The 16,109-nt window shown below is 39.3% G+C and overlaps 1 protein-coding gene across 2 annotated transcripts in view; it reads left to right on the top strand.

The window, feature by feature from the left end:
* DPY19L4 (dpy-19 like 4) overlaps nucleotides 1–16,109 on the top strand; it is a 50,457-nt gene that overhangs the window by 13,212 nt on the left and 21,136 nt on the right. For both annotated transcript variants that reach the window (XM_084619804.1, XM_084619805.1), the window contains exons 7-14: nucleotides 3,524–3,647; nucleotides 4,418–4,552; nucleotides 5,980–6,111; nucleotides 6,206–6,304; nucleotides 8,627–8,700; nucleotides 10,766–10,924; nucleotides 14,031–14,150; nucleotides 15,151–15,271. In XM_084619804.1, the coding sequence (XP_084475930.1) occupies nucleotides 3,524–3,647; nucleotides 4,418–4,552; nucleotides 5,980–6,111; nucleotides 6,206–6,304; nucleotides 8,627–8,700; nucleotides 10,766–10,924; nucleotides 14,031–14,150; nucleotides 15,151–15,271 (964 nt within the window). The remainder of the gene's footprint in view (nucleotides 1–3,523; nucleotides 3,648–4,417; nucleotides 4,553–5,979; nucleotides 6,112–6,205; nucleotides 6,305–8,626; nucleotides 8,701–10,765; nucleotides 10,925–14,030; nucleotides 14,151–15,150; nucleotides 15,272–16,109) is intronic.

Genomic DNA, 16,109 nt, shown 5'->3' with positions numbered 1-16,109 from the left:
ACCACCGGACCAGGGGGATGAGGTAGATGAGGCTTTCTTCCGGCAGCTCACGGAAGCTACTAGATCGCATGCCCTGATTCTCATGGGTGACTTTAATTTTCCTGATATCTGCTGGGAGAGCAATACAGCGGTGCATAGACAATCCAGGAAGTTTTTGGAAAGCGTAGGGGACAATTTCCTGGTGCAAGTGCTAGAGGAGCCAACTAGGGGGGGCGCTTTTCTTGACCTGCTGCTCACAAACCGGGTAGAATTAGTGGGGGAAGCAAAAGTGGATGGGAATCTGGGAGGCAGTGACCATGAGTTGGTTGAGTTCAGGATCCTGACGCAGGGAAGAAAGGTAAGCAGCAGGATACGGACCCTGGACTTCAGGAAAGCAGACTTCGACTCCCTCAGGGAACGGATGGCCAGGATCCCCTGGGGGACTAACTTGAAGGGGAAAGGAGTCCAGGAGAGCTGGCTGTATTTCAAGGAATCCCTGTTGAGGTTACAGGGACAAACCATCCCAATGAGTCGAAAGAATAGTAAATATGGCAGGCGACCAGCTTGGCTTAATGGTGAAATCCTAGCGGATCTTAAACATAAAAAAGAAGCTTACAAGAAGTGGAAGGTTGGACTTATGACCAGGGAAGAGTATAAAAATATTGCTTGGGCATGTAGGAATGATATCAGGAGGGCCAAATCGCACCTGGAGCTGCAGCTAGCCAGAGATGTCAAGAATAACAAGAAGGGTTTCTTTAGGTATGTTGGCAACAAGAAGAAAGCCAAGGAATGTGTGGGCCCCTTACTGAATGAGGGAGGCAATCTAGTGACAGAGGATGTGGAAAAAGCTAATGTATTCAATGCTTTTTTTGCCTCTGTTTTCACTAACAAGGTCAGCTCCCAGACTGCTGCGCTGGGCATCACAAAATGGGGAAGAGATGGCCAGCCCTCTGTGGAGATAGAGGTGGTTAGGGACTATTTAGAAAAGCTGGACGTGCACAAGTCCATGGGGCCGGACGAGTTGCATCCGAGAGTGCTGAAGGAATTGGCGACTGTGATTGCAGAGCCATTGGCCATTATCTTTGAAAACTCGTGGCGAACCGGGGAAGTCCCGGATGACTGGAAAAAGGCTAATGTAGTGCCAATCTTTAAAAAAGGGAAGAAGGAGGATCCTGGGAATTACAGGCCAGTCAGCCTCACCTCAGTCCCTGGAAAAATCATGGAGCAGGTCCTCAAAGAATCAATCCTGAAGCACTTGCATGAGAGGAAAGTGATCAGGAACAGCCAGCATGGATTCACCAAGGGAAGTCATGCCTGACTAATCTAATCGCCTTTTATGATGAGATTACTGGTTCTGTGGATGAAGGGAAAGCAGTGGATGTATTGTTTCTAGACTTTAGCAAAGCTTTTGACACGGTCTCCCACAGTATTCTTGTCAGCAAGTTAAGGAAGTATGGGCTGGATGAATGCACTATAAGGTGGGTAGAAAGCTGGCTAGATTGTCGGGCTCAACGGGTAGTGATCAATGGCTTCATGTCTAGTTGGCAGCCGGTGTCAAGTGGAGTGCCCCAGGGGTCGGTCCTGGGGCTGGTTTTGTTCAATATCTTCATAAATGATCTGGAGGATGGTGTGGATTGCACTCTCAGCAAATTTGCGGATGATACTAAACTGGGAGGAGTGGTAAATACGCTGGAGGGGAGGGATAGGATACAGAAGGACCTAGACAAATTGGAGGATTGGGCCAAAAGAAATCTGATGAGGTTTAATAAGGATAAGTGCAGGGTCCTGCACTTAGGATGGAAGAACCCAATGCACAGCTACAGACTAGGGACCGAATGGCTAGGCAGCAGTTCTGCGGAAAAGGACCTAGGGGTGACAGTGGACGAGAAGCTGGATATGAGTCAGCAGTGTGCCCTTGTTGCCAAGAAGGCCAATGGCATTTTGGGATGTATAAGTAGGGGCATAGCGAGCAGATCGAGGGACGTGATCGTTCCCCTCTATTCGACATTGGTGAGGCCTCATCTGGAGTACTGTGTCCAGTTTTGGGCCCCACACTTCAAGAAGGATGTGGATAAATTGGAGAGAGTCCAGCGAAGGGCAACAAAAATGATTAGGGGACTGGAACACATGACTTATGAGGAGAGGCTGAGGGAGCTGGGATTGTTTAGCCTGCAGAAGAGAAGAATGAGGGGGGATTTGATAGCTGCTTTCAACTACCTGAAAGGGGGTTCCAAAGAGGATGGCTCTAGACTGTTCTCAATGGTAGCAGATGACTGAACGAGGAGTAATGGTCTCAAGTTGCAGTGGGGGAGGTTTAGATTGGATATTAGGAAAAACTTTTTCACTAAGAGGGTGGTGAAATACTGGAATGCGTTACCTAGGGAGGTGGTAGAATCTCCTTCCTTAGAGGTTTTTAAGGTCAGGCTTGACAAAGCCCTGGCTGGGATGATTTAAACTGGGAATTGGTCCTGCTTCGAGCAGGGGGTTGGACTAGATGACCTTCTGGGGTCCCTTCCAACCCTAATATTCTATGATTCTATGATTCATCACTGTTCAGGCTGTGATTAGCAAATAAAAATTATGTTCATTAGGTGGCTGGCTGAAGTACATGAAGTAGAAAAGGAAATAGTAAAGGTGAATAATCAGTATTTTTTCCATGAGCAAGCAAAATTAAACAACTTTGGAAATTGAAAGCAAAAGTAGATACAGCACTCTGAACGTACCACTGTGAGGGTATCTGGAGAAGCAAAAATTAGATGGGGGTAACATTTTTTTTCAAAAGTGCCTAAATGATTTAGAAGCCTAAATCCAATTTTCAAAAGTGATTTAGGCATTTTGAAGCGCAAATTTCACTGAAAGTCAGTGGGATGTAAGTTCCTAAGTGGGACTTAGGCACTCATATTATTTAGGCATTTTTGAAAATGTTACCCTGTGACTTGAGTTGTGTCTTAGCTGTTCAGTCACTATTAATAAGAAAATCCTAATGTTTTTCTGGTCGTTGTGCTCCATCAATCAGTAATCTCCATTTTGTCAGTAAAAGCCTCAAAAGTAGGCAGACAATCAACTGGTGCTGGATTGCTGTTTGGTAATGTTGCATGACTCCTGAGACGTCAGGCAGATATGTTTTAAACAGTTGAGAAAGTATTTGTCTAAAAAGTATACTGTGTAATAGTTGTAAAGAATTTATTCCCTCTGTTATAAACCATACTTCATCTTAATGTGAAAGGCAGCTCTTATGGGCCCTGACCTACAACCCTTAGTCATCTGAGCAGTCCTACTGACTACTTGTATACATAAAGTAGTAGAATATTTATAGCTGAATAAAGATTTTAATATCCTCCATTTTGACTATGTTAAACTTATGACTTTTACCAATAGTAAAATAGATTTTTGTTTCTAGTAAACAGTGCAGTGTATTAAAGCACCAGTAACAGGAATGATTTGCTAATAAGATATCTATGATAACCAGAATTGGTTTCCCATAATATTTTTATTCCATAAACAACTTAATAGTTCTTTTTTGTTCTTCTATGCTTTGTTTTAGGACAGATACAACAAGAATCGACTACTCCATTCCTTTAAGGGAAAACTGGGCATTGCCATATTTTGCATGTCAAGTTGCAGCTCTTACAGGCTATTTAAAAAACAACATAAATTCTTCTGCTGAGGTAAAACACAAGTACTTTCTTAACAAAATGCAATTAGTAGTAATGTGCTCCAACGTAGTTACACCATTGTCACCTTATTGTCTTTCTAGGCAGAAAAAAAAAAGAGAAAAATTAGTTTGATTTTTTTCAAAGCAGCCATCTGGAGTACACTTGGTACTTTAGTTTCACTGGAAAGTGAATGTTTCCCTGTCCTCTAATGTTACCATGGTGGTTGAGGGGAACAGTATGGGAATCAGCCTTACACTAATGCCATCAACTCTTTCACTTCTGAAATTTGTCAAGAGTTGCGTAGGGTTTTTTTTTTTGGTTTTGTTTTGTTTTGTTGTTTTTTGGCTGCATAAGGTTATAGAGAATTTGGTTCTTTCCTCACTGTTCAGGGAGTTGGGAATATGGTGGTAAATTTCTATTCCTGTCCCTTGTCTAGGTTGGTGATTTCTTCTGACATGTCTCATATGATTTTGACTGCTTCAAATATGACCTCTTCTCTCCACACTGAATAAAGACTAAACTGGGCAAAAGAAGAATTCAGCTACCTAAAAACTAGTTACTTATAATATTAAGACCCCTTACCATGCCCACCCCCACCATCCAGTGCAAAGAAAATGAAGCTCCCTTCTGAGAAAATGATGAACTCTTAGTTTAGTATTTTAATTCTTCAAAGAAATAATTTCCATTTACTAGTGAACTGATTTTTGTTTTAATTATCTCACAATTTTTCTTATGGCAGAAATACATGATGATTAAGTTAATGTTCTTTTATGTTTCCCTAGAGGTTTTGCTACCTTTTGGTGAGTGCTTCAACATATACTTTCATGATGATGTGGGAGTACAGTCACTATCTGCTGTTTGTCCAGGCTGTCTCTCTCGTCCTGCTGGACAGCTTTGCCCTTGTGCAGACAGATAAGGTATTATGACTCTTCAAACTATTGACTGTTTGTTGGAAACTTGAATTAAACAACTACAGTAACTGCAATGTTTTGTTTCCACAAACTCCAAAGGGCATAGATTATGTCTGTTTGTGAGTTAGAGCTAAACCTGGAGTCCAGCTAAAGTGCACATAACACTAGTCATAAGAATAAAGTGGCTTTAAGCTTTTACACTCACCTCTTCTGGGGATCAGGGGTTGGCAAGGCCTGGTCTTCTGGCATAGAGCACTTTGAGGCTTAGGAGGACCTGAGGGCTGCTCTAAGACTCAGTAGCTGTAACTCTTTCCCTCCCCCTCCCCCCACGCCCTTAAAAAGTTGGGGCCTGAACTGTAGCCATGAATTAGTGTACAGCCACATCTGCTTTGCTCTGTCTGTGTCCTCTTTTTCTTTGTGTGTTGGCAGCAGGGAGGGGAGGTGCCTAGGCGCCTGTCTGCTGGCTCTCTGTTACTGAAAACTCACTTTGCACTGAATGATTCTCCCCTATAGTTGGTTAAGCAGCTTTTATGGCTGAATAATGTATGTAAACAGGAGGTTCAGTAGGAGTTAATATTTAAAGTTTGGAGCTACTCTGAAAAATGACTGACTATAAACAAGGATAATTGTTTATTTAGGTTCTTGTACTATACCCCTCAACATGGTTATCTGTGTCCTTCCAGATTTCAAAACAAAACAAAAGTAAACAACCTCACCCTCCCCAAATACTGAGTGACTTACATTAACAAATTAGCTTCCTTTCCATTCCCCCACAGTGGGGAATAAGTTATGTACACCAACTCTTACATGCTTTAGTCCCAAACTGATGGGGCCATATGGCTGGTCTATTGAAGAAACCACTATATTTTAAAGTGCACATAGTAAATTCTTTCACTGTATATTTGCATATACATAAAGAATTGTAAGTATCAGAATTGCTGGAGTCTGTTTACCCAAAGGTAAGTAATGGTAAGCAAATTGCAGTACCTACATGTGAACATTCTAAGTAGTGTGACGTGGTAATGTGATATGCAAGTGAAGTGGAAGAAAAAAAGTATCTCATAAAACATAGCCTTTTAGTCATGCACTTTTATAAATGTGCTAGGGAGTCACTGAGCGATAATCGTGGAACCCCACCAACGCTGCTTTTACATAGCTACCTTTCAGAATAGAACTGTACTTTCTGATATCTCTGGATGGGAGGATGGGTGTTTAGATAAGGTCTGTCTTCAAGATCAGGTTAGCAGGGCAACACTGTTTACATTTTACACTGTACAAGCAACTTTTGCAATAGACAAGGTGGAACCACTTTTAAAATACTGAATTCTTAGGATTGTGCAGTAAAAAGGTTCACAAGTTTATTTCACTTGTGGTTGTTCCCCTGTTTTGTAAACAAGATATGAACTATATAGGTTTTTTGTTTTTCCCAACAGGTGCATGAAGTGTACAAAATCTATCTGTTCTCCCTCTTCCTGGGATATCTCTTACAGTTTGAAAATCCAGCTTTATTAGTATCTCCATTACTAAGCCTTGTAGCAGCTTTAATGCTCTCTAAATGCCTTCAGGTAATTGGGATATCATTTTCTAATTTGGTATGTAGTTTTTTTTGTTTACACTGAACTCCAAATAATACACATTTTTAAATATTTATTTTTGCAGATGAATATGAAAAAGGGCACATTTATTTCAAGGATGCTAAAAATAATGTACTTTTACTTGGTATTTACGATAACAGTGACAATGAATTTCTTACTGAAGGTAAGGTTTACCTTTAGAAAGAGACATTTAATTGGTTGATGCCCTATAGGGAGGGATGCAGTTATGTCTTTATAAAAGTAATCTTAGCAAAAAAAACTTTTCAAATGATGCTTATCCTGTGAAGCTGTTGTTGGACTAGGTTAATGGAAAATGGAAGAATTAAATCTTTAGCCACTTTTGTTTTACAGGGGAAATAGACAACTTAGGGCTGTCAATTATTCAGTTAACTCAAGCAAAACAAATTAACTATATTAAAAAAAAGTCTTGATTAATTGCAGTTTTATCTCATTGTTAATAATAGAATACCAATTTAAATTTATAATAAATATTTGTGGATAATTTTCTACATTTCCAAATATATTGATTTCAGTTGCAACACAGAATACCGAGTGTACAGTGCTCACTTAAAATTATTATTTTTATTACAAATATTTGTAATGTAAAAAAGATAAACAAAATAAATAGTATTTTTCAGTTCACCTCATACAAGCACTGTAGTGCAATCTCTTTATCATGCAAGTGCAACTTACATATGTGTATATACACACACACACACACACTGTATATGTATATAGTTCTTAATTAACAGCACTCAAAAATAAAACAACGTAAAACTTCAGAGCAGTGGTGGGCAATCTGTGGCCCGCGGGCGGTATGCGCCCGTTTGGGTAATCCACTGGCGGGCCATGAGACAGTTTGTTTACATTGACCACTGCAGGCATGGCCACCCGCAGCTCCCGGTGGCCGCGGTTCGCCGTTTCTGCCCAATGGGAGCTGCAGGTGGCTATGCCTGTAGTGGTCAGTGTAAACAAACTGTCTCGTGGCCCACCAGTGGATTACCCTGACGGGCCGCAGGTTCTCCGCCACTGCTTTAGAACCTACAAATCCACTCAGTCCTACTTCTTGTTCAGCCACTTGCTAAGACAAACAAGTTTGGTTACATTTACAGGAGATAATGCTGCCTGCTTTTTATTTACAATGTCATCTGAAGTGAGAACAGGTGTTCGCATTGCACTATTAAGTGAATTGAAAAATACTGTATCTTTTGTTACCTTTTTTTACAATGTAAGTATTTGTAATCAAAAATAATAAAATAAAGTGAGCACTGTACACTTTGTATTCTGTGTTGTAATTGAAATAAATATATTTGGGAATGTAGAAAGATATCCCAAGATATTTATAATAAATTTAAATTGGTATTCTATTGTTTAATAGTGTGATTAAAACTGTGATAATAGTGACTATTTTTTAATCTCTCAATTAATTGCGATTATTTTTTTTAATCATTTGACAGCAATAATATAATTGTGAACAAAGTGAAAATATGTAGTTGCCTCATGACTCAAGTATTTTTAACACCTTTTGGGTTGAAACTAAAGCCCCGTCTACTGTGGCATGACTAGAAACAGTCTGTGAATCATATTTTAAATTGTTTAATAAATGTGCTTCAAGCACAACGTCTGTTATGAGTTGGCGGGCCAGTGTGAATGGGGCAAACATTCAGATTTTAAAACGATGTTCTAGCCTAGGGAAAAGAGCCCGCAACCAGGACTAGGTGTGAGACATTTTGAGGTAGACATTAATTTTCAGTTTCATCTGGAACTCGGGACGGGAGAATCTGTCTTAGTGCCTGTTCTAAGCCAAGGCCTTTTAAAGAAAACTTCCTGCACTCGTTCCCTCCCAAACTCTTCTTGGTTGCATTACTTAAGATAGATTTAAAAAAAAAAAAAAAAGTCAATACTCACAAGATTTGTGAGAGAACACTCAAACTCCATCCTTTGCTTGCTGCATTAAGCATGGGTCTTTTGCTCTTGGAGCCACAGAAAAATTGGCTGATCTTGTAAAATGCATGAGCTGAATTATCTAGCCAGAACAAAGAGTTAATAAGAGTGTGAATGTTAAGGGATGTAGTTTTATTTGAAGGTCTCTGAAACACCCACAGCTTTTGGCAAAACCAGGGCCCTGTTGACCGGGGGAGTGTCAATTACCATCCTCTTTGGTTTGCTCTGTGCTGGGATTATACCCAGGTTGCAGCTTTCACCCTGCTGGTAGCTGATCTGGTGGAAGCTGGCTGGAAACTCTTCACTCTTCTCTCCATTTGGAGAACCTGAATGAAATGAAGAGTATACAACCTTCTGGGAAACACTAAACAAAATGTATTTAAGTGAGATTTTACTGTATTATGAATTTCCTGAACTGATGACAGCTTTGTTTTAACTATATTTTGAGGGTGTGTTATTCCCTGCACTGTTTTGTAATCTGAAGGAAAAGAAGGCTATGTTACAGGTGCTACTTGGTTATCTTCACTTACTTGTTTTTCAGACATTTGTTCCTCATAAAGAAAATGAGCATGTGTTGAAGTTCCTTGAAGTAAAATTTGGATTAAACACAACTAAGTAAGTTTGAGCTATTTATTTACAGCTGTCTAAAATACATATAATTTTGAAATTACTTTGAGAAATACAAGCATTTAAATGCAGACGCTCCTAACGTTTTGTAGGAGAACTTAGAAAATAATTTTTTACTTTTTAAAAAAAAACTAGAAATTTGGCACATACAGGATGTGCTTGGGGTTTCTGGAATTCTGTAGCACTTCAGAAACTTTTATCCTTGCTGCAGGAAGTGGCACTGGTTTGTTTTTTTTAATATTTAAACTCTGCGTACGAGAGCCCTGAAAACATCCTAGTTCTAGCAATATTTCTAATAATAGTGGGAGGCTAAGCTGATGATGGGAAACCATGAAGCTAAATTCATATAGTCTAGAAAAGGGAAGATTCTGGAGAGAGAGAGAGAGCATCAGCAATCAGTATTGTTACCTCAAAAGTATTTTTGTAAGTAAACGGAGGGAATTATTGAAAGTTTTGGAAGATTGTAAGACACGGCGCTGTAACCCTTAAGGTGAGAAGAAAATGTTACGGCTGGATATTAACAATGTATTCTCAGCCATAATAATTGGGCAGCAAATTAGAGTACCAGAGCCAATGACAAAAGCACCATCACTGCAGATATTCTAGAATATCTTAGGTGAGACATAGATAATGATATTGAAATATGCACTTCGTTGGACTGTGAGAGCTCTTAGCATTTGAGGCCAATGTTTAAAAACTCTATACAGGAAGTGCTACCATCTCCACTGAAGTGCACTTGCCTCTGTACAAAATGACTTTACAGCATTTCAGGACAGGAAGTAAAGAATATAATTACATACAACTGAAATTTCTGGGGGAATTTTAGGAAGGCAGAATGTAATAAGTTTAGCCTAGACGCAGCGATTAACACCCCTATTTTTCCTGAAAGCTCCAGAAAGGGTCTTTAATGGCTACATTTTGTCAGGATTTTGGTTTTATCTCAACTAACAGGTGTGTTAGAGATCTGTATATGCGACTTTTTACAGTGATTGGATTATTTCACTTTTAAGACATGGAGTTACTCCCCTTAAATCAGTGATTGAGACAAACTGGATGAGAGTCCTCCTGGATAATTGTGAATCTTCCCTTTAGAATTATGGGAGCTTGATCTGTACTCTCACAATTTCCTGGTCTCTCTTGAGGTTCTCTCAGAAGGCCTGTTAAAATCTCACAATCCATTGCTTCTGGGAACAGCACTGGAAACTGTGGGATAGGTACCAAGATGACAGTGCAGCTAAATTTGTTTAGAACAAAACTAGAGTGGACGTGGGATTGCGGCACAAGAGATGTTAAAGTGACTCATCACTAGTGTCCTCTAATGTGGACACAATGCACTGTTCATCCTGAAACTGGTTCTGTCCAGATAGGTTGATTTGAAAATAGTTTGATTTTCTAGAGTAGATGCAAAAAGAAGAAAAGAGGGAGGAGAAGGAAGTCCTGCTAAAGATACAGGAGATGAAGACATGGACAAATTCAGTGCATCATTTACATCACCAGTTTTACATTTCAGTAGAGGATATTGATTTCTAGCAATACATAAATTAAAGACCGTACTTTCTCAGTTCTCTCGTTAAATTATTTTGTGAGAGGAAGGAAAGATTGTCAAGTGATTAAGACACAGGGCTGGAACTTGGGAATCCCATGTTCTTTTCTTGGCTCTGCTGTAAGCTACCTATGTGATCTTCGACAAACTAGCTCAACTTTCAGTTTCCTTCTCTGTGAAATGGGGATAAACACACTTTCTTGCCTCAAAAATAAGTCATTAGGTTTAATTCATTGATATATGTAAAATACTTTGATTCCCCAGAATGAAGTTTTTAGAAGTGGATTTTTCTCTGTTAGAAGTGCTTATAAAATATTATAACCTGCTCTTTTCAGATCATAGAATATACATTTCAAGGATGAGCTTATGATTTTTTTTAGAAAGCATGCTTGCAAAACCATTATATATTTGAAAAAAAATTGTTATGGGGAGGAAATATATTAATTTGGATTCATTTGAGAAGATTAGCTAACAAATTTCTTTTTATATGTGATATTTCTAACTTACTAGGAACTTTACAGTGAACTGGCTTCTTTGTCAAGAATCCCTTCAGACCCCATCTCAAGACTTTTTTTTGAGACTAACTCAGTCATCTCTATTGCCTTTTTATATTTTAGTATTAATTATCTGCCTTTCTTCTGTAACTCAAGTCATTTTTAGGAGAATTGGGTAAGTGGTTTATTTTTTATCACTTATTTTTTATACAGCTAATTTGAGGATTATTAAATTATATATGAATGGTTAGTTGTAATCTTCTGATAGACCAGGGTTTAAAACTGTATAAAACATTTATGAATTTAACCATAACTTGATAGCAAATATGAGTGGAAGAGAGCTCCATAGATAATTCCCTGATAGCATATTCTTGCTGCCAGAAGAGAGGAGTCCTGGATCCTTCTAAGAGCTCCTTCTGTGTCCGCCTCTGACTAGTGTGTTTCTGGAAGGGAGAAGAGGGTTCCCACCCCCCAGCTGCATAGTCTCCTGGCTGCTGCAAGAGGATTTATGTTTCTCTAGTATTTGTCTCCACCACAACCTCCTGGCTGCAATGAATAAGGTGGAGGAATGGAGAGGATCTCCAATAGTCGGTCTCTTCTCTCTTTTTTGGCCCTGATCTCTTATTAAGAGTGCCTGCATATTCTGCTGCTGAGAGCCAAACAGTAGAATAAAAGTCCTTTGTTGAAATCCTTTGTTTCACTGTGGCCCACCGGATTCTGAGAAGAACCAATGAAACTGACTAGTGGCCTCTTTGAGTTTGTCTTCACTGCATTATGGTGTGTGTGTGTGATTGCAGCACATGTAGGCATACCTGAGCTTGCTTTGATTGAGATAACTCATTAAAAATAGCAGTGAAATCAGGGCAGCTCAGGCAGTTGCGTAGGTTAGCGACCAGAGTACAAGGTCGCCTGGTACACACTCAGGTGTCTACCTTATACCACCGCTTGTGCTGCTGCAGCTACACTGCTATTTTTAGTGAGCTCGCTCAATCAAAGCTAACCCAGGTGTGCTTACACATGCTGCAGTCAGATCCCCGGAATACAGTGTAAACATACCCTTAGTTTGAATCTGGTTTTGCTTGGTAAAACTGTGACAAGTATAAGAGGCAATGGAACTGTCTGCAGGCTTAGAATGGCACCACTGCATAGGTCCTAATATAGAATGTTATCTTTGAAACCTTAAGTGCTAGAAAAAGACCTTACTTGTTTCTGAAGAGTTTACATTGTGCTGAATGTAATGAAAGGTGTAGATTCCCTCCTATGCCAGGTCAAGTTTCCCACTTGCAAGGGGTAAAGACGAGAGTGGATTTTTCAAAATCTGTCAGACTTTTAGGAGATGAAGATTATGCCATATTTATTGGAAAGTTTTTGGGGAGGGGGTGAGAGAACCTGGATTTGCGCAGGAAATGGCCCAACTTGATTATCATGCACATTGTGTAAAGACAGGTTTCAGAGTAACAGCCGTGTTAGTCTGTATTCGCAAAAAGAAAAGGAGTACTTGTGGCACCTTAGAGACTAACCAATTTATTTGAGCATGAGCTTTCGTGAACCACAGCTCACTTCATCGGATGCATACCGTGGAAACTGCAGCAGACTTTATATACACACAGAGAATATGAAACAATACCTCCTCCCACCCCACTGTTCTCTGTGTGTATATAAAGTCTGCTGCAGTTTCCACGGTATGCATCCGATGAAGTGAGCTGTGGCTCACAAAAGCTCATGCTCAAATAAATTGGTTAGTCTCTAAGGTGCCACAAGTACTCCTTTTCTTATTGTGTAAAGAGTTGTCACTTTGGATGGGCTATCACCAGCAGGAGAGTGAATTTGTGTGGGGGGGTGGAGGGTGAGAAAACCTGGATTTGTGCTGGAAATGGCCCAACCTGATGATCACTTTAGATAAGCTATTACCAGCAGGACAGTGGGGTGGGAGGAGGTATTGTTTCATATTCTCTGTGTGTATATAAAGTCTGCTGCAGTTTCCACGGTATGCATCCGATGAAGTGAGCTGTAGCTCACGAAAGCTCATGCTCAAATAAATTGGTTAGTCTCTAAGGTGCCACAAGTACTCCTTTTCTTATTGGAAAGTTGTTTCCCCTGTGATTTGTAATAAGTAATCAGCTTTGATGCACGATGATTTTGTCAGTTTTAATTTCCTCATTCTTCAAATTGATTTTCACTTGTCATAATCATGACAACTTTGTGACAAGCAGTGACTTCAATTTGTCCAACAAAACTTTTTCAAAAAATCTTAAAGTCCAAAAATTAGTTTTTGAATGTGAAGTATTAATAGTCTTAGTTCTCCATTTTGTCACAATGAAGTTTATTATTGTGATGTAGCTTAAAATAATTTTATGATTGAATAAAATCTATTCCTTCTCATTCCACCCCTCACCTTCCTAGTTGGTGAATGGATTTGTTTTATATATGCAAGATAGCAACCTAAATCTGATACTACTAGGATTTATAATGATGAAATTGAACTGTCCTCTATCCCTTTTTCTGTCCTTAAATTATAGGTGCAGTTACAGGTGATTCTACAGCTTGCAGTTGGACTAATATGGCAAAGGATGATTTACCTTAAGTACAGCATACTTCAGTGCAGAATAGTTACATGTGTGTGAAGGCTTCTTGCTCTTGAATTAGATTCTCTGTTAAAGTTGTTAACACAAATAATAAATATCATAGTGCCTAGGAGCCCAAGTCATGGACCAAGCCATTGTGCTAGGAGCTAGACAAGCACACAACATAGACCGGGGTAGGCAACCTATGGCACGCGTGCCAAAGGCAGCACACGAGCGGATAGTCAGGGTCCTGGCCACTGGTCCGGGGGGCTCTGCATTTTAATTTAATTTTAAATGAAGCTTCTTAAACATTTAAAAAACCTTATTTACTTTATATACAACAATAGTTTAGTTATATATTATAGACTTATAGAAAGGGACCTTCTAAAAACATTAAAATGTATTGCTGGCACACAAAACCTTAAATTAGAATGAATAAAATGAAGACTCGGCACTCCACTTCTGAAAGGTTACCGACCCCTGACATAGACAGTCCCTGCCCCCAAAGAGCTTACAATCTAAGTACAAGACAAGAGGTGGAAGATAAATACAGACAGATGGACAGGGGGTACAAGGAAACAAAAAGACAATATTGGTCAGCATGATAGATAGTGGTATCAGCACACCAGTGGCCTGGCTGTTGTCAAATTTTTTGTAGGTATCACAACGTGATACCATGTGTGAGATAAATGCTGTTTCATTTTCTTCCAACTGCAGTGGTGAACCACTCAAAGAAAAAATTACACTTGACGATGGCCGAATTGGAGAAAGGCCAGAGATTGCTTATCATGTAATCCACACAATATTAATGGGTTCTCTTGCAATGATGTTGGAAGGGTAAGTTTTATATTGATCTTTCTGTTTTGAAAGTGGCAAAATATTACTAACTTCAGTCACCCTTTCAGAAGTTTTTCAAATTGTCCCCCTCCCACGTTTTTCTCTGAAACCCATTTGACATACAACACTACTAATTACTCTAGGAAGTAGCTTAGTGAACTTTGACCATATATCTTAAAAAAAAAAAAAAAAAAAAAAAAATAGACTATGCTTAAGTGTCTTTGGTTTCTTGAACACATTTTCTTAGGTTTGTCCCAGCATAAATCTGAGAAGTTAATTAGAACAAATTTTTAATCACCCCCCTGTTGGTCTTCAAATTCAGCTGCTGTGCTAGCATTCTTTTTAAATTCTGATGTTCCATTGAAATCTTGTGTAACTTTTTGGTGCACCAGGTAGTTCATGGTTAAGGCCGTACTTGAATCGTGGGATGATTGTCCAATAATTGCTGCTGAGTTGCGGACAAGCCATGGAAAATTGCAGGAAAGTAATAATGGACCTATTTGTGGTAATAAGGTCCATTATTACTTTTCCATGATTTTTTGCTGTCAGCAGCCTGGGGCTGAGAGCAGGAGCCTGGGGTTGAGAGCGGAGGCCCCTGCTGTCAGCCGTCCGGGGATCCCACTGTCAAAATTGCAGTGAAAGCCTAATATCGCAGGCGCTGCAATTTCCAAAATATTGCAAATTAAGTAGGACCTTATTAATGGTGTATCATGGAAACTAGAGATGGAAAAGACCTCTACTCCATCTCCTTATCTGTTTAGGACATCATGAGATGTGTGTTTTGACATGTCAAGCAATAGCAAAGCAGTTTACAAAGATATTCAGAGCATTTATTCTTATGACACTAGATGTAATGCTGTTTAAACTAGAACAATGGCATTTTCCAGACTGTCAACTGTCATCTCTAAAATAAATTTTAGAGACAGGTGTGCGTTTGTGTCTGGAGTCTGAATACAATCTGTGCAATGTCTCATCTTTGGATTTTTGCGTTGCTTCCCAGCATGAAGTACTTGTGGACTCCCTATATGTGTATGCTTGCTGCATTTGGTGTATGCTCCCCTGAGCTTTGGATGACACTTTTCAAGTGGCTTCGACTGAGAGCTGTACACCCAGTATTGCTGGTGAGTCATTGTTACCAGTCATTGTTAGCCATTGTTGGTAGTTATAGCTAATGAGTACATCTCTTTTACAAGTGGTGAGTAATAGAGAATTCTAAAGAAACATCTAAGGGTAGAAAAAGAGGGCAACCTGGACAAATATATATTGAATTGTCAGGAGAGATTGAAAAATTGTCAAACTAAACAATAGCTGGAATTATTCATATAAGATTTGTTGAGACCAATTGTCTGCTCATATTTATGCTACAGCCTCTAAGAGGCATCAGGGTTTAAGAGGGATAAATGCTGCAGTGGGAATCAGGAACACTTCTGTTGTAATCCCAGCTCTACCACTGATGTGATGAGTGGCTTTGAGTAAATCACATCTCTTTTCTGCCACATTTTACCACTCCGTAAAATGGAGATCATATCCAGTTACCTGATTCAAGGGTGTGCTGAGGAATAATTATTTACTGAATGTTTGTACAATGCTTTGGACAAGTCACTTGTTATGTAAATACTAAGCAGTAATACTCTGTAAGAATTGCCAAGGCAGTTCTTCCAGTGTAATGTAATTGATACCAGGTTATGTAAGAACATCTATTTGTTTCTATTTCATGTTTTATTTTATGCATGCAATTAACTGATCTGCTTCAGTTTTAGTTGTCAGTAGATTGCTTTGCATACATTCATTACGAGAAATTACCAAAACAGTGTTGTACTACTCCTTCTTTGCAAGATGAGGTTGATTAGCTGGAATGCTGCTGTGCTGTATAATAAGCTGTTCTTTTGCATTAATACTGTGATTCTGAATGAGAGAATAAATAAGGTTAAAGGGAATCGAATTGCACTTCTCATTCTT

This window comes from Lepidochelys olivacea, assembly GCF_965140295.1.
Source record: "Lepidochelys olivacea isolate rLepOli2 genome assembly, chromosome: 2".
Classification (NCBI taxonomy): domain Eukaryota; kingdom Metazoa; phylum Chordata; order Testudines; family Cheloniidae; genus Lepidochelys; species Lepidochelys olivacea.
The sequence above is the reverse complement of the archived record's forward strand: the minus strand, read 5'-3'. Positions and strand labels throughout refer to the sequence as shown.